This window comes from Budorcas taxicolor, chromosome 13 (assembly GCF_023091745.1).
Source record: "Budorcas taxicolor isolate Tak-1 chromosome 13, Takin1.1, whole genome shotgun sequence".
Classification (NCBI taxonomy): domain Eukaryota; kingdom Metazoa; phylum Chordata; class Mammalia; order Artiodactyla; family Bovidae; genus Budorcas; species Budorcas taxicolor.
In genome coordinates, this window is record NC_068922.1 from 59,900,376 (window position 1) to 59,913,190 (window position 12,815).

At 49.8% G+C, this 12,815-nt stretch overlaps 1 protein-coding gene across 1 annotated transcript in view; it reads left to right on the forward strand.

The window, feature by feature from the left end:
• The first annotated feature begins 1,046 nt into the window (after positions 1–1,046).
• RSPO4 (R-spondin 4) overlaps positions 1,047–12,815 on the forward strand; it is a 35,329-nt gene continuing 23,560 nt past the window's right edge. Inside the window, exon 1 of the mRNA XM_052650443.1 lies at positions 1,047–1,125. Coding sequence (XP_052506403.1) covers positions 1,047–1,125 — 79 coding nt within the window. The remainder of the gene's footprint in view (positions 1,126–12,815) is intronic.

Here is a 12,815-nt window from a genome sequence, read left to right on the forward strand (position 1 = left end):
CTGGGGATCTCACTAAGGACGAAAATAAGGGGCTGGAGAAGGAGATGTGGGCATTTACCATTTTTTTTTTTTAACTCAGATTACACACACAGGTAAAAGGAAGAACAACGGTTCAGCAACAGACTGTCAAGGGTAAGTTCCCCAAGTAGTAGCTAAAAAGGTACAGACATGGGACCCAGACAGACCAGTGACCTGCTGTGTGATCTTAGATAAGTCACTCAGCCTCTCTGAGCTTCCCTTTCCTCCCTGGTAAAGTGGAGTTAATCAGAACAGAATCTCACTGGGTTGTTTTGAAGACTGTATTCTGTATAAAGTGCTTAGAACAATGTCAAGCACATAGGCCTCAAAAGTGACAGGCAGTATTAGTAATTACTGTCACAGTTTTCAGTGGGCAAGGTGGCGGGAGGCAGAAACGTACCCTTTGTTGGGAAGAAGGAGGAGTTTTACCCTGAAAGGGTTAAAATTGGGCCAGCTGCTCCCAACCTGTAGATAAGGTTGGAGGAAACACAGTCCAGGCCCTGGGCCCCTTCCCTGGCGAATTTATGAGGTGCCGGTCACTTTGAGGCTTAGGAGAAAAGAAGAAAAAGAAAATCGGAGGCAGAGAGTGGGGTGGAGGGAGAGGCTGAGAGCAGGACAGGGTCACCTGGCGTCTGAGCGTCTGTACCTGTGTGTGTGGCGTGGGGGACCATACCTGTGTCCGCCACGGGGCAGCGCAGGAACGACGCCAGAGCGCTCACAGCCGGACAGACCGACCTCTCGGCCCCTGGCCTGGCGACCCCCTCTGCCCCCACCCCGCGCCCGCCCCGAGCGGGTTAACGCGCCGCCCCCGAAGCGCCAGCTCCTCCCAGCCCGCCGCGTCCGGGCTCTGCCGACGCCCTCACTCGACCTGGAGGCCGGGCCCTGGGCGGACGGCGGGTCCCTGGCGGCGGCACTGACCCCGCGCCCGCGGATGCCCCGCGCCCCGCCGCACCGCCGCCGCAGGGTAGCCACTGGGTCGTCGGTCCTCCCAGGGCGCCCAGCACGCCCGCCTGAACCAGGCTGCCCAGATGCGGGCGCCACTCTGCCTCTTGCTGCTTGTCGCCCACGCCGTGGACATGCTCCCCCTGAACCGAAGGAAGAAGCAAGGTATGAGGGGCAGCCGGCAGGATGGCCGGGCAGTGCAGCAGGATAGTCGAGGGGTGGCTCTGGGGGCATCTGCCTGGTGCCCGGCTCCCCAAGGCGTTAGCTCTTCCAGACTGCTGTCAACCCCACTCTACAGATGGGGAGACTGAGGCCCCAGGATACTGTGGGGCAAGCTGGACCAAGAAGGCTCTCTAGGGAGGGAAAGAGCTGGCAGGGCTGACTCCTAATGCTCACTCCCTGTAATAATAGTATTGCTGAAAAAGGAAAGTGACTTTTGCAGAGACAGGAAGCCTCAGGTGACAGAGGCTAGGGGTGGAAAGAACTAGGGGACAGAGTCAGTGGCTCAGAAATCATCCCAAGCATCTGTACTTAGCCAGGAGGTGAGGTAAAGAGCCCTGATGCCCCGGTCTGAGTCCCAGTATAGACCCTGAATCTCTGCATGACTTTCCAGAAGGCAGTAGTTTCTGGTAGGTTCCCCCTGGGTGAGGCCCTGAGCTGCGTGAGCTCAGGGAGACTGGAGTTGGACATTTATTCTGGGATGACCTGGAAGACATCTACATCCTCCAAGAGCCTCAGTTTTTCCGTCTTGACCTCCTAGGGCCACTAAGAGGATGAACCAAGGTTCAGATTATAAATGTACTTGGGGCACAAAGCCGGGGGCCCCTTGCACTCTCACCTTGGGACTCTTTGCCCTGTTTCCTCCCTGCAGGAGTCAGAATGTCCCAGGAGGTAAGTTTGAGGTTGTCCTTGCAGAGCCAGGGTTGTCAGAGTCTGTGGGGCTGAGGAAGGTGAGCGAGTTCCACACCTGAGCCGGCAGCCCTTCGACCTCTGTCCAGCTGGCAGTCTGAGAGTTGAGGGCCAAATGCCAGCCTCTGTGCCCAGGGTTTTCCATGCATGGAGGGAGTCCCCACCACATCCTCATGACATAGGGATCATCCTATTCATAGAGCCAGGTGCCAAGGCTCAGACAGGCTAACTAACTTTGCTAAGTTGACCAGCAGGTGAGTAAGACCCTGTGTCTTCTTTCTTTCCAGCTCTGGTGTTAGGTTTGAGCAAGTCTACATGGGAAAGAGAACAAGACTGCTCTCTGGGGGCTTCTAGCCCCTTTTAGTAAAAAGCCCTGAGTAGACAAAATCACTCCTGGAGTGAAACAGGAGGCTGAGAGTGGTTGTTGGAGAATGGAGGGGTGGGCTTGGGTGGGACAGAGAGACTGAGGCCTGAAGGACTCCAGGTCCAGGCGTGACTAGACAGAGGGGTCCAGGGAAGGGAGAGGCGGGTGGGCTTCAGGTGAGCTGGGGGGAGTCTGCGACCTCATGAGGACACTGGTCTGTGAACGGCCCTTTTATGATAAAGCTCATAGCCTCTGGAGTCAGTCTGCCTTTTTCAAATCTCTGCTTCCTCAGTTACCAGCTGAGTGACCTTGGGGACATCACTTTGCCTCTTTGAACCTCAGTTTACCCAACTGAGGGTTTATTAGAAGCTCTCTAAGATTTTCTCAGTTCTCAGAAAAACCAAAAAAAAATTAAAAATAAAAAACCTCTCTCCTCAGTAACTCCTCTTTAAAATAGGAATAATGATCTTCATATCCAACTCACAGGGCAGATGTAGGTAAGACTCAGTGAGTTGGCGTGTCTGTTAAGTGAGTAGCCAAATGCAGTAGACGTTCTCCTTTCCTGCCCGTCATGTCATTGGTCACTCACAACAGCCCAGGGGAGGTTGGGGGGATGCTTATTTTCTGCATGAGGAAACTGAGATTCAGAGAGAAAAACTGATCGTCCAAGGTTGCCTAGCGGGTTAGTAGCAAAGCAGGCTTGAATCCCAGCCGGTCTGACATGATGCTGAGAGGATGTCTCCTGAGCTCTGTCGATCTTCCCTTCTCAGAGCCCCAATTTCCCCATCTGAAGAGGAGCTGGTTTAGAAGAGCTTTAAGATGCTTCTCAGTTCTAAAACACATGCCACACAGACACACAGAATCAAGACGAAGAAAACTTCCAGTCCCTCTTCCATCCCCAGTTGCTCAGTGAGGAGGTCGGGCATGGCTGCACCGTTCACAGCCACTATTTGGTGAGGGGGCTACTGGCGCCCCTCCCCATGGTTGCTGATATGTTGCATCTGGAACACATGCATGTCCAGGGCAGCATCTTCTGAGAGAGGCTTTGTGACTCTGTTTACCTGTCAGGTGCAATGGAGATAGCCTTGGATTTTAGTCCCACCCCAACCCCCACTCCTTTTGGGTGAGTGGATTCCCCCAACCTACCTCCTACTCACAGCCTTGGTTTCCCCACTGGCACTAGGGTGGAGGTAGGGGGGTAGCAGAAAGCTTCCCGTAACCTATTCTGCAAGGTGGTCGTAGGAGTCTTGGCCAAATAGCTTTGAGCATTGCTGGCTTTGGGAGATTTCTTGATGGCAGGACTTATCAGAGCATTCGTGGTGAAGAGGCGGAGGACAGAGAATAGGACCTTTCCCAAACCAGTTACAGATTAGCGACCATTTTTCATAAGACAGCTGCTTGGAAACTTCCACACAAGATCTCCAAGGGTCCTCCCAGCTTTGACATTCTGGTCTAACTTTGGAAAGAGAATGTGTCCTGAATGCACCTAGATATTAGCAATGCCTTTTTTCTCCTTTCCTCTCCTTTCTTTTCCCCTCCTCCCAGCCCCTCTTCCTTCTTTAATTCCTTCCTCTCTCTCTCTCCCTTGCTCATTCAATAAGCATTACAGGGCAGACCCTGCACCAGGCTCTGTGTTGGGAAATCTGGGAGTGTGTAGGTAAACGGACCTGGGGCCTGCCCTTGAGGAGTAGCTAGTGTGGAGGGATGCCCTTCCCTGGTCCTCTCCCACCTCCCCTCCAGCATTTGACCTGCTCTGCGAGGTCAAGAGGAACGTTCTCTGGGCCCAGCAGCCGCTGAGGCTGAGCTGTCACCCCTCAGGGCCTGGCTCCCACAGACCCGTGCTTCGTCAAGCTCCAACATCACTGTTTTTTGATGAAACCTAATTTTTCTGTTTCCAAGACAAGAAAGACGAAAAGAAAAGGCTTGAGAATGGTTCTCAGAGCTCAAGTGACTCTTACAAAACAACATGTTGATTAATTAAGTATAAATGAATCAGAACCAGATGGGGACGTTTCTCTCGAACATGCTGGGGTGTCCCGGCAATAGGACAGGCAGGGTGAGGGGTCCTGGTCTGTAACCCTGCCTTGATGTGGAGCTTCATTTAGGCAATGAGGAGAAGATAGGCTATGCCCGACTCTCCTCAGTGTCTGTGGCCTGCCGGGGAGGGACCTTGTGGATGCAACTGTCCCCCACGTTCGCATGGTGCCTTTAGATCCTTCTGGACCTGGGACAGCAAAGGGCAGAGGGAGGAGCTCTGGAATTCAGGGCCCTCTCTTGCCCTGGATGTGTGATTTGGGGCAGGCCACATACCTTCTCCAATTCACGATTCCGTATCTGTGAAATGGGAACGGTTGTGCCTACCTCTTTGGCGTTTGGGACGATTCACCACAGTCACAGGGAAGGGTGTCCGAAGGCATACAGTAGGTGCTTCATAAGGACTCAACCACTTCCCCCTCCATTTTACAGCAGAGCGGATGCTCCCTGGGCTGGGAGGAGGGAGTCTCATGTGGGTTGAATCTCACCTCTGCCCTTCTCCCCTCTCTGAGCCTCTAGAAATAGAGATTTCTTTACAAATAAAACTATCTGTGCAGGGACTATGGCAGTGCCCACTCCAGAGGCCTGTTAGGTGGACTGAATATAATAATTCTCCAAACTGAGAACCCCTGTGTTTATATCCAGGCAGGCAGCACTGTCCCCTGCCCAAAGACAGAGAGACTGAGACCCAGAAGGCAGGTGCCCAGGGCACTGGCCATGATAGAGGAGGACCTGGGTTTCCAGTCTCCAGGTCAGGGCCATGGCTGGGCACAGAGCAAGGTATATCTCACCTCCCTCTCCCCTGGGTGGAGATAAGCCTACCCCTGCCCAGCCACCAAAGGAGACCCTTAGGGTGAGCACGTGCCAGGAACTCTGCGCGTGGGTTGTGAAGTCTGCCTGTGGCACTGCCTGCATTACTCCTGTTTCCTAGACAAGAGGTCTGAGGCTCCAAAAGAGGCAGAGAGCTGCCCAGGAACTCCCAACAGCTGAGTTGGGAGGTGGCCCCAGAGTTTTGGAGGCTCCGAAGTCTGTGCATAGAAAAGGAAGTGAATCCCATCAGAGACTTGCCAAGGGCTACAAGGAGGAGTTCAGTTCAGTTCAGTTCAGTCGCTCAGTCACGTCTTTGCCACCCGTGGACTGCAGCATGCCAGCCCTCCCTGTCCATTACCAATTGCTGGAGTTTACTCAAACTCATGTCCGTTGAGTCGGCGATGCCATCCAACCATCTCATTCTCTATCATCCTCTTCTCCTCCCGCCTTCAATCTTTCCCAGCATCAGGGTCTTTTCAAATGAGTCAGTTCTTCATATCTGGTGGCCAAATTATTGGAGTTTGGCATCTGAGGCCCTCCATGACTGGACGCTGGCCCTGTCTGCAGTCGGACCTCCACCCGCAATACATGGAGGAGGGTTGGTAGTAAAACAGGCTCAAATCCCAGTCAGTCTGACATGATTCTGAGAAGATGTCTCCTGAGCTCTGTTGGTCTTCCCTTCTCAGAGCCTCACTTTCCCCATCTGAAGAGGAGCTGGTTTAGGATATCCTTGAGATGTTTCTCAGTTCCAAAAGACACACACACACACACACACAGAGAAAATAAAGAAAATGAAGACTTCCAATCCCTCCCCTATCCCCAGTTGTTCAGTGAGGAGGTCAAGCATGGCTGCACCCACTATGGCCACTGTTTGTGAGGGGGCTACTGGCGCCCCTTCCCACAGTAGTTAATCTGGTGCGTCTGGGACACGTGCATGTCCAGGCTAGCATCTTCAGAGAGAGACTTGTGGCAAGGAGGAGGCATCTGAGAGGAGCCCCATCAGAGGGCTAGGTCTTGGGAATTTGTCAGCCAGGAGCAGCAGTAGCATAGGAGCTGGGGACTCTCGCAGGTGGAGCAGAGGGTCTGGCCAGTGGGAAGGGCCAAAGGGGCTGTGTGGCAGAGCGGGTGGAGGTCTGACTGCAGACAGTTCCAGCATCCTGTCATGGAGGGCCTCGGATGCCATTTGCCTGTCACCATCGTCACAAAGAAATGTTTACTGAGCCCCTCCTGGGGGTCAGGCCCTAAATGAGGTGTTGACGAGGACAGCAGAGATGTGCTCCATCATCCCTGCTGTCAGTGCTCAGCCGCTCAGTCGTGTCTGGCTCTTTGCGACCCCATGGACTGTAGCCAGCCAGGCTCCTCTGTTCATGGGATTTTCCAGGCAAGAATACTCCAGTAGTCAAGAACTACTGGAGCAGTTTCCTACTCCAGTCCCTGCTGAGAGCTCAGCATCTCCTAGAGGTGTCAGAAATGAATCCATCATGAAAAAAACGGCATAGACAGGATCCTGCAGCTTCTCAGTATAGCCCAGAGAGGCTGGTCAGTGGTGGTCCTCATCTCAGCTGAGGAATCTGAGACTCAGAGGTGGGATTGTTGCTCAGCTGAGGTGTCACAGGATAAGGGGACCGTCTTCAGTTTGTTCGCCTGCCTCCTCTCATCCATCTATTAGTCTGCTGTCTCTTCATCCATCTTTCCATCCTTCCATTTAGTGAAAAAAACTGAAGCTCATGCTGATTCAGAGCTTTTCAAACTGATGTTTGCAATCATTCAGCAGATCTGGGAAATAAATTTAGTAAATGCAACTAGCTTTTAGAATGCTGAAATGGAGTAGAATAGAATAAAACAGAACAGTATAGAGTAGAATAAAATAGAGTGAAGTCAGCAAACATTTTTTGCTAAGGGCCAGATAGGTAATATTTTAAGCTTTGTAGAACATACTCTTCCTGTTTGTTTTTTTTTTAACAAACCTTTAAAAATATTAAACCATTCTTAGCTCACAGGCCATACATAAAGAAGCCATTCAGTTCAGTTCAATTCAATTCAGTCGTGTCCAACCCTTTGCAATCCCATGAATTGCAGCACGCCAGGCCTCCCTGTCCATTACCAACTCTCGGAGTTCACCCAGACTCATGTCCATTGAGTTGGTGATGCCATCCAGCCATCTCATCCTCTGTCATCCCTGTCTCCTCCTGCCCCCAATCCCTCCCAGCATCAGAGTCTTTTCCAATGAGTCAACTCTTCGCATGGGCGGCCAAAGTATTGGAGTTTCAGCTTCAACATCAGTCCTTCCAAAGTACACCCAGAACTGATCTCCTTTAGAATGGACTGGTTGGATCTCCTTGCAGTCCAAGGGACTCTCAAGAGTCTTATCAACACCACAGCTCAAAAGCATCAATTCTTCGGCGCTCAGCTTTCTTCACAGTCCAACTCTCACATCCATACATGACCACTGGAAAAACCATAGCCTTGACTAGACAGACCTTTGTTGGCAAAGTAATGTCTCTGCTTTTGAATATGCTATCTAGGTTGGTCATAACTTTCCTTCCAAGGAGTAAGCGTCTTTTAATTTCATGGCTGCAGTCACCATCTGCAGTGATTTTGGAGCCCAAAAAAATAAAGTCTGACGCTGTTTCCACTAAGTTAGCCCATGGGCCATAGTTTGCCAACCCCCTTCATGGAAAATATCAGAATGCATTACAGATGTTAAGATGAGTTATCATTTTGAGAAACGGGTTTTTGTTTACATGTATATGTGAATGTGTGGGTGCATGTGTGTACCCGTATGTAGATGTGTATGCACGTGGATGTGGGTATGTGTGAGTGTGGATGAGGAGGGGTGTGTACTCTGTGTACTGTGTGTGTGCTGACATAAAAATGTAATTTTTACTATTGTCCATAAAGTATGGAGGCCACTGTGTCAGCTGAGCCCAGTGCAGTCCTCTCGACAGTTCTGAGAGGAGGGTTCCAGGGGATCCTGGGATTGCAGATGGGGAGTTGAAGGCCCCGTGGGTCACACAGCCGTAGGCATGTGAACCCCAAAAGTCTGGCTCTAGAGTTCCAAACAGGAGGCTAAATTGCCTTTAAAATAGCAATCGCCCTCGACATATTTGTCCTTACGCTTGTTTCTGACGGCCCTGAATGTGATGGCCATGTCCTTCCCAAGATGTTTTCTTTTCTTAAGGTGGACTTTAGCCCCAGGAAATGGAATGATCCATCGGGGTCTAAATGTCCTCCTGCATCAGACATCCCCAAGCAGCTGGTGAGTAGTGGACATTGTATGTTCCTTTCCCATCGACCCTCCCCCAGCCCTGCTGGGTGGATATGGTTACCCTTCTTCCTTTACAGAAGCAGGCTGGCTCAGAGAGGGAAACCGACTTATCCAAAGTCACATAGCCAATGTTCCTGATTCCAGAACCATGGGAGCAGGTCCCGCCTACTACAGAGTGCTCTAGAAAGTCCATCTAATGCTGCCAATACCCACCCGCTCATTCATATAGCTCTTCACAGTTTGCAGAACAGTTCAACTTCCATTTTCTCTCTGGAGTTCTGGAGAAAGGTTATCGAATGATGGAATGCTAGGGCAGAAAAAGCCAGTTGAGACCTTGGAGACCCGTGTTTGTGTTAAAAAAAAAAAAAAGGAGCTTCAGGTGAGGCAGTGCCTCACCCAAGATCACCCAGCCCGGGTGGAGGTGAGGATGCAGGAAAGGGGGCAGGGCAGCGAGGGTGGCCTTGGATAGGCAGAAGAAGGCAGCTTGCTCCAGAGCCTGCAGTCTGGTTTAGAGCATCTCAGAGCCTCAGTTTCTCGGGTCACCTGGGAATGCTCCATCTGCTTTGTCTTTCTCCCAGGCCCAGAAGAAATGTTAGACTAGAGGGTGCAACTGAGAGGGCTTGCACAGCTCTGCAGAGGTTTCTTAATAACCAGAGGCCAGCCCAGGTCCAGGAGCCTTGTAAGGGCCTCCAGGGTTACCTGAGTGCCACACGGGGTCTGTGGCCTGGCTGCGTGGTTCCACAAGAGGCACCTGGTGGAGGCCTGGGACCCACACAGAACCACCATGCCCTTGAAGCCAGTCCTTCTGTGGACACTGTTAGGACGTAGAACAGCCCCAGGTTCTCTGAACACCCAGGGACACATACCTCGTGTATGTGTCAAAGGGGTTCTCATGGGGACACACATCTCAATTAGCCAGAAGGAACGGGTTAAGTGTGCTTAATCAGTCGCTTCAATCATGTCTGACTCTTTGCAATCCCATGGACTATAGCTCACCAGGCTCCTCTGTCTATGGGATTCTCCAGGCAAGAATACTGGAGTGGATTGCCATGTCCTCCTCCAGGGGATCTTCCTAACCCAGGGATGGAACCCATGTCTCTTATGTCTCCTGCATTACAGGTGGATCTTTACTGCTGCCCCTCATGTATATATCCACATACATATATGTTCCTAAAAACATTTATTTGTTTCTTTAAAGGTACTTAATTTTCACTGCAATAAAGGTTTAGAAAGTCTCTTTTTTATTTCGTTTCACGGTTATTTCCTCTATGCCAGCTGTTACCTGTATTGTTTTATTTACCAATGTCAGGTACTATGCATATAAACTGACTAAATTCTCCTAATAAGCCTGTGATGTGGGTACTATATCGTCCCCATTTTACATATGAGAAAGCTGAGGCACAGAGGGGTTGAGTGACTTTCCCTAGGTCACACAGCCAAATTCAAATCCTTCCTAGTCCTGGAGCCCAGACTCCAATTACCAAGCTAAGTTGCCTCCCAGCCTTATTTAGTCCTTGCAGCAACCTGGAAAAGGATGTTATTATCCACATTTCACAGACGAGGAGACTGAATTAAGAGAGAAAGGAGCATTAGTTAAAGAATGTTAAACTGCCATTTTTATAGGCTGAAAAAAGCCAAATATTAGTGATTTCATATGTTCCAGTCTACTAGCTTGGCAAGTAAGTTTGGCAAAGCCAGGTTTAAACCCAGATGATTTATTCCAAAGGTTGGGTCCATAGCCACCCTGCCTGGCCTTCTCCCAGTACATCCAGATAATAGCCCACGAGGTAGTTGGATCCTGTTGTTCTACAGAGGCCTTCCAAGCATAGAGAGGGCTATCAACTTGCCAGGGTCACACAGCCAGGATGGGGAGAGGTTGGAATGTGCCCCCCACTCCAGGTCTCCCTGGCCGGAGCCTCCTTGTCTCAGCTCTGTGCAGTTGTCAGCACCACCCAGGACACACACACACCCTCGGCCCCACCCTGGGGATTCCTCCAGGGTCCCACAGTGCATGGTCTGGTCCCCGTTGTCCTCATCTTGGGCACCGCTGCCTCAGGCCAGGCCACCCCCGCCCGCCCTGGGATGATTTCTTATAATGTCGCGTGATTCACGGGGCCCCTGCTCTGTAGCCCTTGGTGGGGGCCTCTCTGGGTTTTTGTGGGGGGGGGGGGGTTCTGTTTCACTAGCTCAGAAGAAAGGCATGCACAAGCCTGGGGGACCCAGACCACGTAGGGAAACCACTCCCTTTCGCCAGAAGCCTCCACTTTCCCTGCAGACCAACTGCAGTGCCCACATCCGCAGGGTGGGCACGCCCAGAAAGGAATGTCACAGCTGCTCTTCTGCAGCCTGCTCTGCTGTTGGCAGGCAGGCACGGCTGTCTCCAGCGTGCCCCAGATGAGCGGTGGGAGGTCGACTGACCGGCACGAAGGCCACGGGCTCTGCTGCTCACCAGCTGAGTGATGTTGGGCAGGTCACCTCTCCCTTCTGTGCCTCTGGTGGCTAATTTGCAAGATGGGGCACAGAAGGCACATAGTGAGTGCTCAGTTGGTGACTGTGAAGAGTGTTTAGTGCCGGGCAGGGAGTGCGGGATTTGGGCTCTGACAGGCCTGGGCTCAGCTCCCAGCTCTGCTACTGCCGTGTTCGTGTGAAGATATTTCATTACTGAATCTCAGTGTCGTCTGTCAGTACCGTGGTGACAATAGTAGCATCTACATCATAGGACTGTCTTGAAGATCAAAACTGTGCATGTAACCCACCTGGGAGATAGTAGGTGCTAATAAACGGTGATACCAGTCATACGTCGTAGGAAAGTTGGCTTGCTCTAGTGTCCAAGACGTTCCAGCCTAACGTCAGACATGCCCCTGCCTGGGTTTGAAAGTCCTTGGCAGACCTAACTCTTCAAAAGAACGTTATTTGGGGAAGTCCAGATTCAGAGGCCAGGGAGGTCCTAAGTGCTGTGTGTCTATAGCACAGTGATTCACCCTCTCTGAGTCTCTGCTCGCTCCTCTATGAAGGGGGACCTCAGAGAACAGCAGTGAAGATAGAAGTGTGTGTGTGTGTTGCTTGCACTTTATAAATGTATAAATGATGTGATGAGGCCTGACATCCTGCCCTCTGCCCACAGCAGCTGGAAAAATGCAGTCAGATGCTGCCTTTCAGACATACTTTTCCTTCCTCCTCCCCACTTGCCTGCTTCTGGCAGACATGAGAGTCCAGCAGACTTAATTCATAGCACATTATCAGCCTCAGTCAAGCTGATAATGTTCTTATTTTGTATTATCTTATTTTTTCCCTATTTTTTAAATGGTTGTGCTTAGTCACTCAAGTCGTGTCCAACTCTTTGTGCCTCCACCAGGCTCCTTTGTCCATGGAGTGTGTCGCCATTTCCTTCTCCATTTTAAAAGGTTACAAATTGTCAATGTTTAATTTTACTCTTAACATTTACTTCACTTATTTTAAAATTTTCATTTTACTTAAACATCTTATTTTTATTAATTTTAATGTATTTAGTTTATTTTTATTGAAGTATAGTTAATTTACAATGTGGTGTTAGTTTCAGGTGTACAGCAAAGTGATTCAGCTATATATATTATATATATATATATTTTTCAGATTCTTTTCCCTTATGGGTCATAACAAAGTACTAAGTATAGGTCCCTGTGCTATCCAGTAGATCTTTGTTGGTTGTCTGTTTTATATATAGTGCCTTGCTGCTGCTAAGTCGCTTCAGTCATGTCCGACTCTGTGCGACCCCATAGACGGCAGCCCGCCAGGCTCCCCTGTCCCTGGGATTCTCCGGGCAAGAACACTGGAGTGGGTTGCCATTTCCTTCTCCAATGCATGAAAGTGAAAAGTGAAAGTGAAGTCACTCAGTCATGTTGGACTCTTAGCGACCCCATGGACTGCAGCCCACCAGGCTCCTCCGTCCATGGGATTTTCCAGGCAAGAGTGCTGGAGTGGGGTGCCATACAGTGCCTTAGCACTTTATAATTTACTGTCTTTGTTCTGGCCATCATCTTGTGGGTAAAAAGCTAATAAACTGTTATTTGCATGATATCATATCTCCTTAGATTAGTGAATTAGGCACTTATAAATAAATACTTTATATGAACTCCTTTTAAGTGTCTTTTGTGGATTTGTTCAGCTTGTCTAAAAAATGATTTTATTAGGGTTGTATCAAATGTTAATCTTTCTCCCAAGAAATGTCAAACTCAGATGAACAAACATGGTAAAAATTTAATATGATGAACATTTTTGCAGAAACAGTCTGATGCATTCTAAATGGTTGTTACTATCAAATGAAACTGCTCTCAAATTTTCTTGCAAGGGGTTAATGCAATTTATTTAAGTTTACAAATGTATTTTTATTTTATTCTTACATTTTATTTTTCTAAGCTTTTTGTTTTTATCTTTTACTTTTAAAATGCCTTTTTATTTTAAATTTTTATTAGTTTAAATTATGTTTTATTT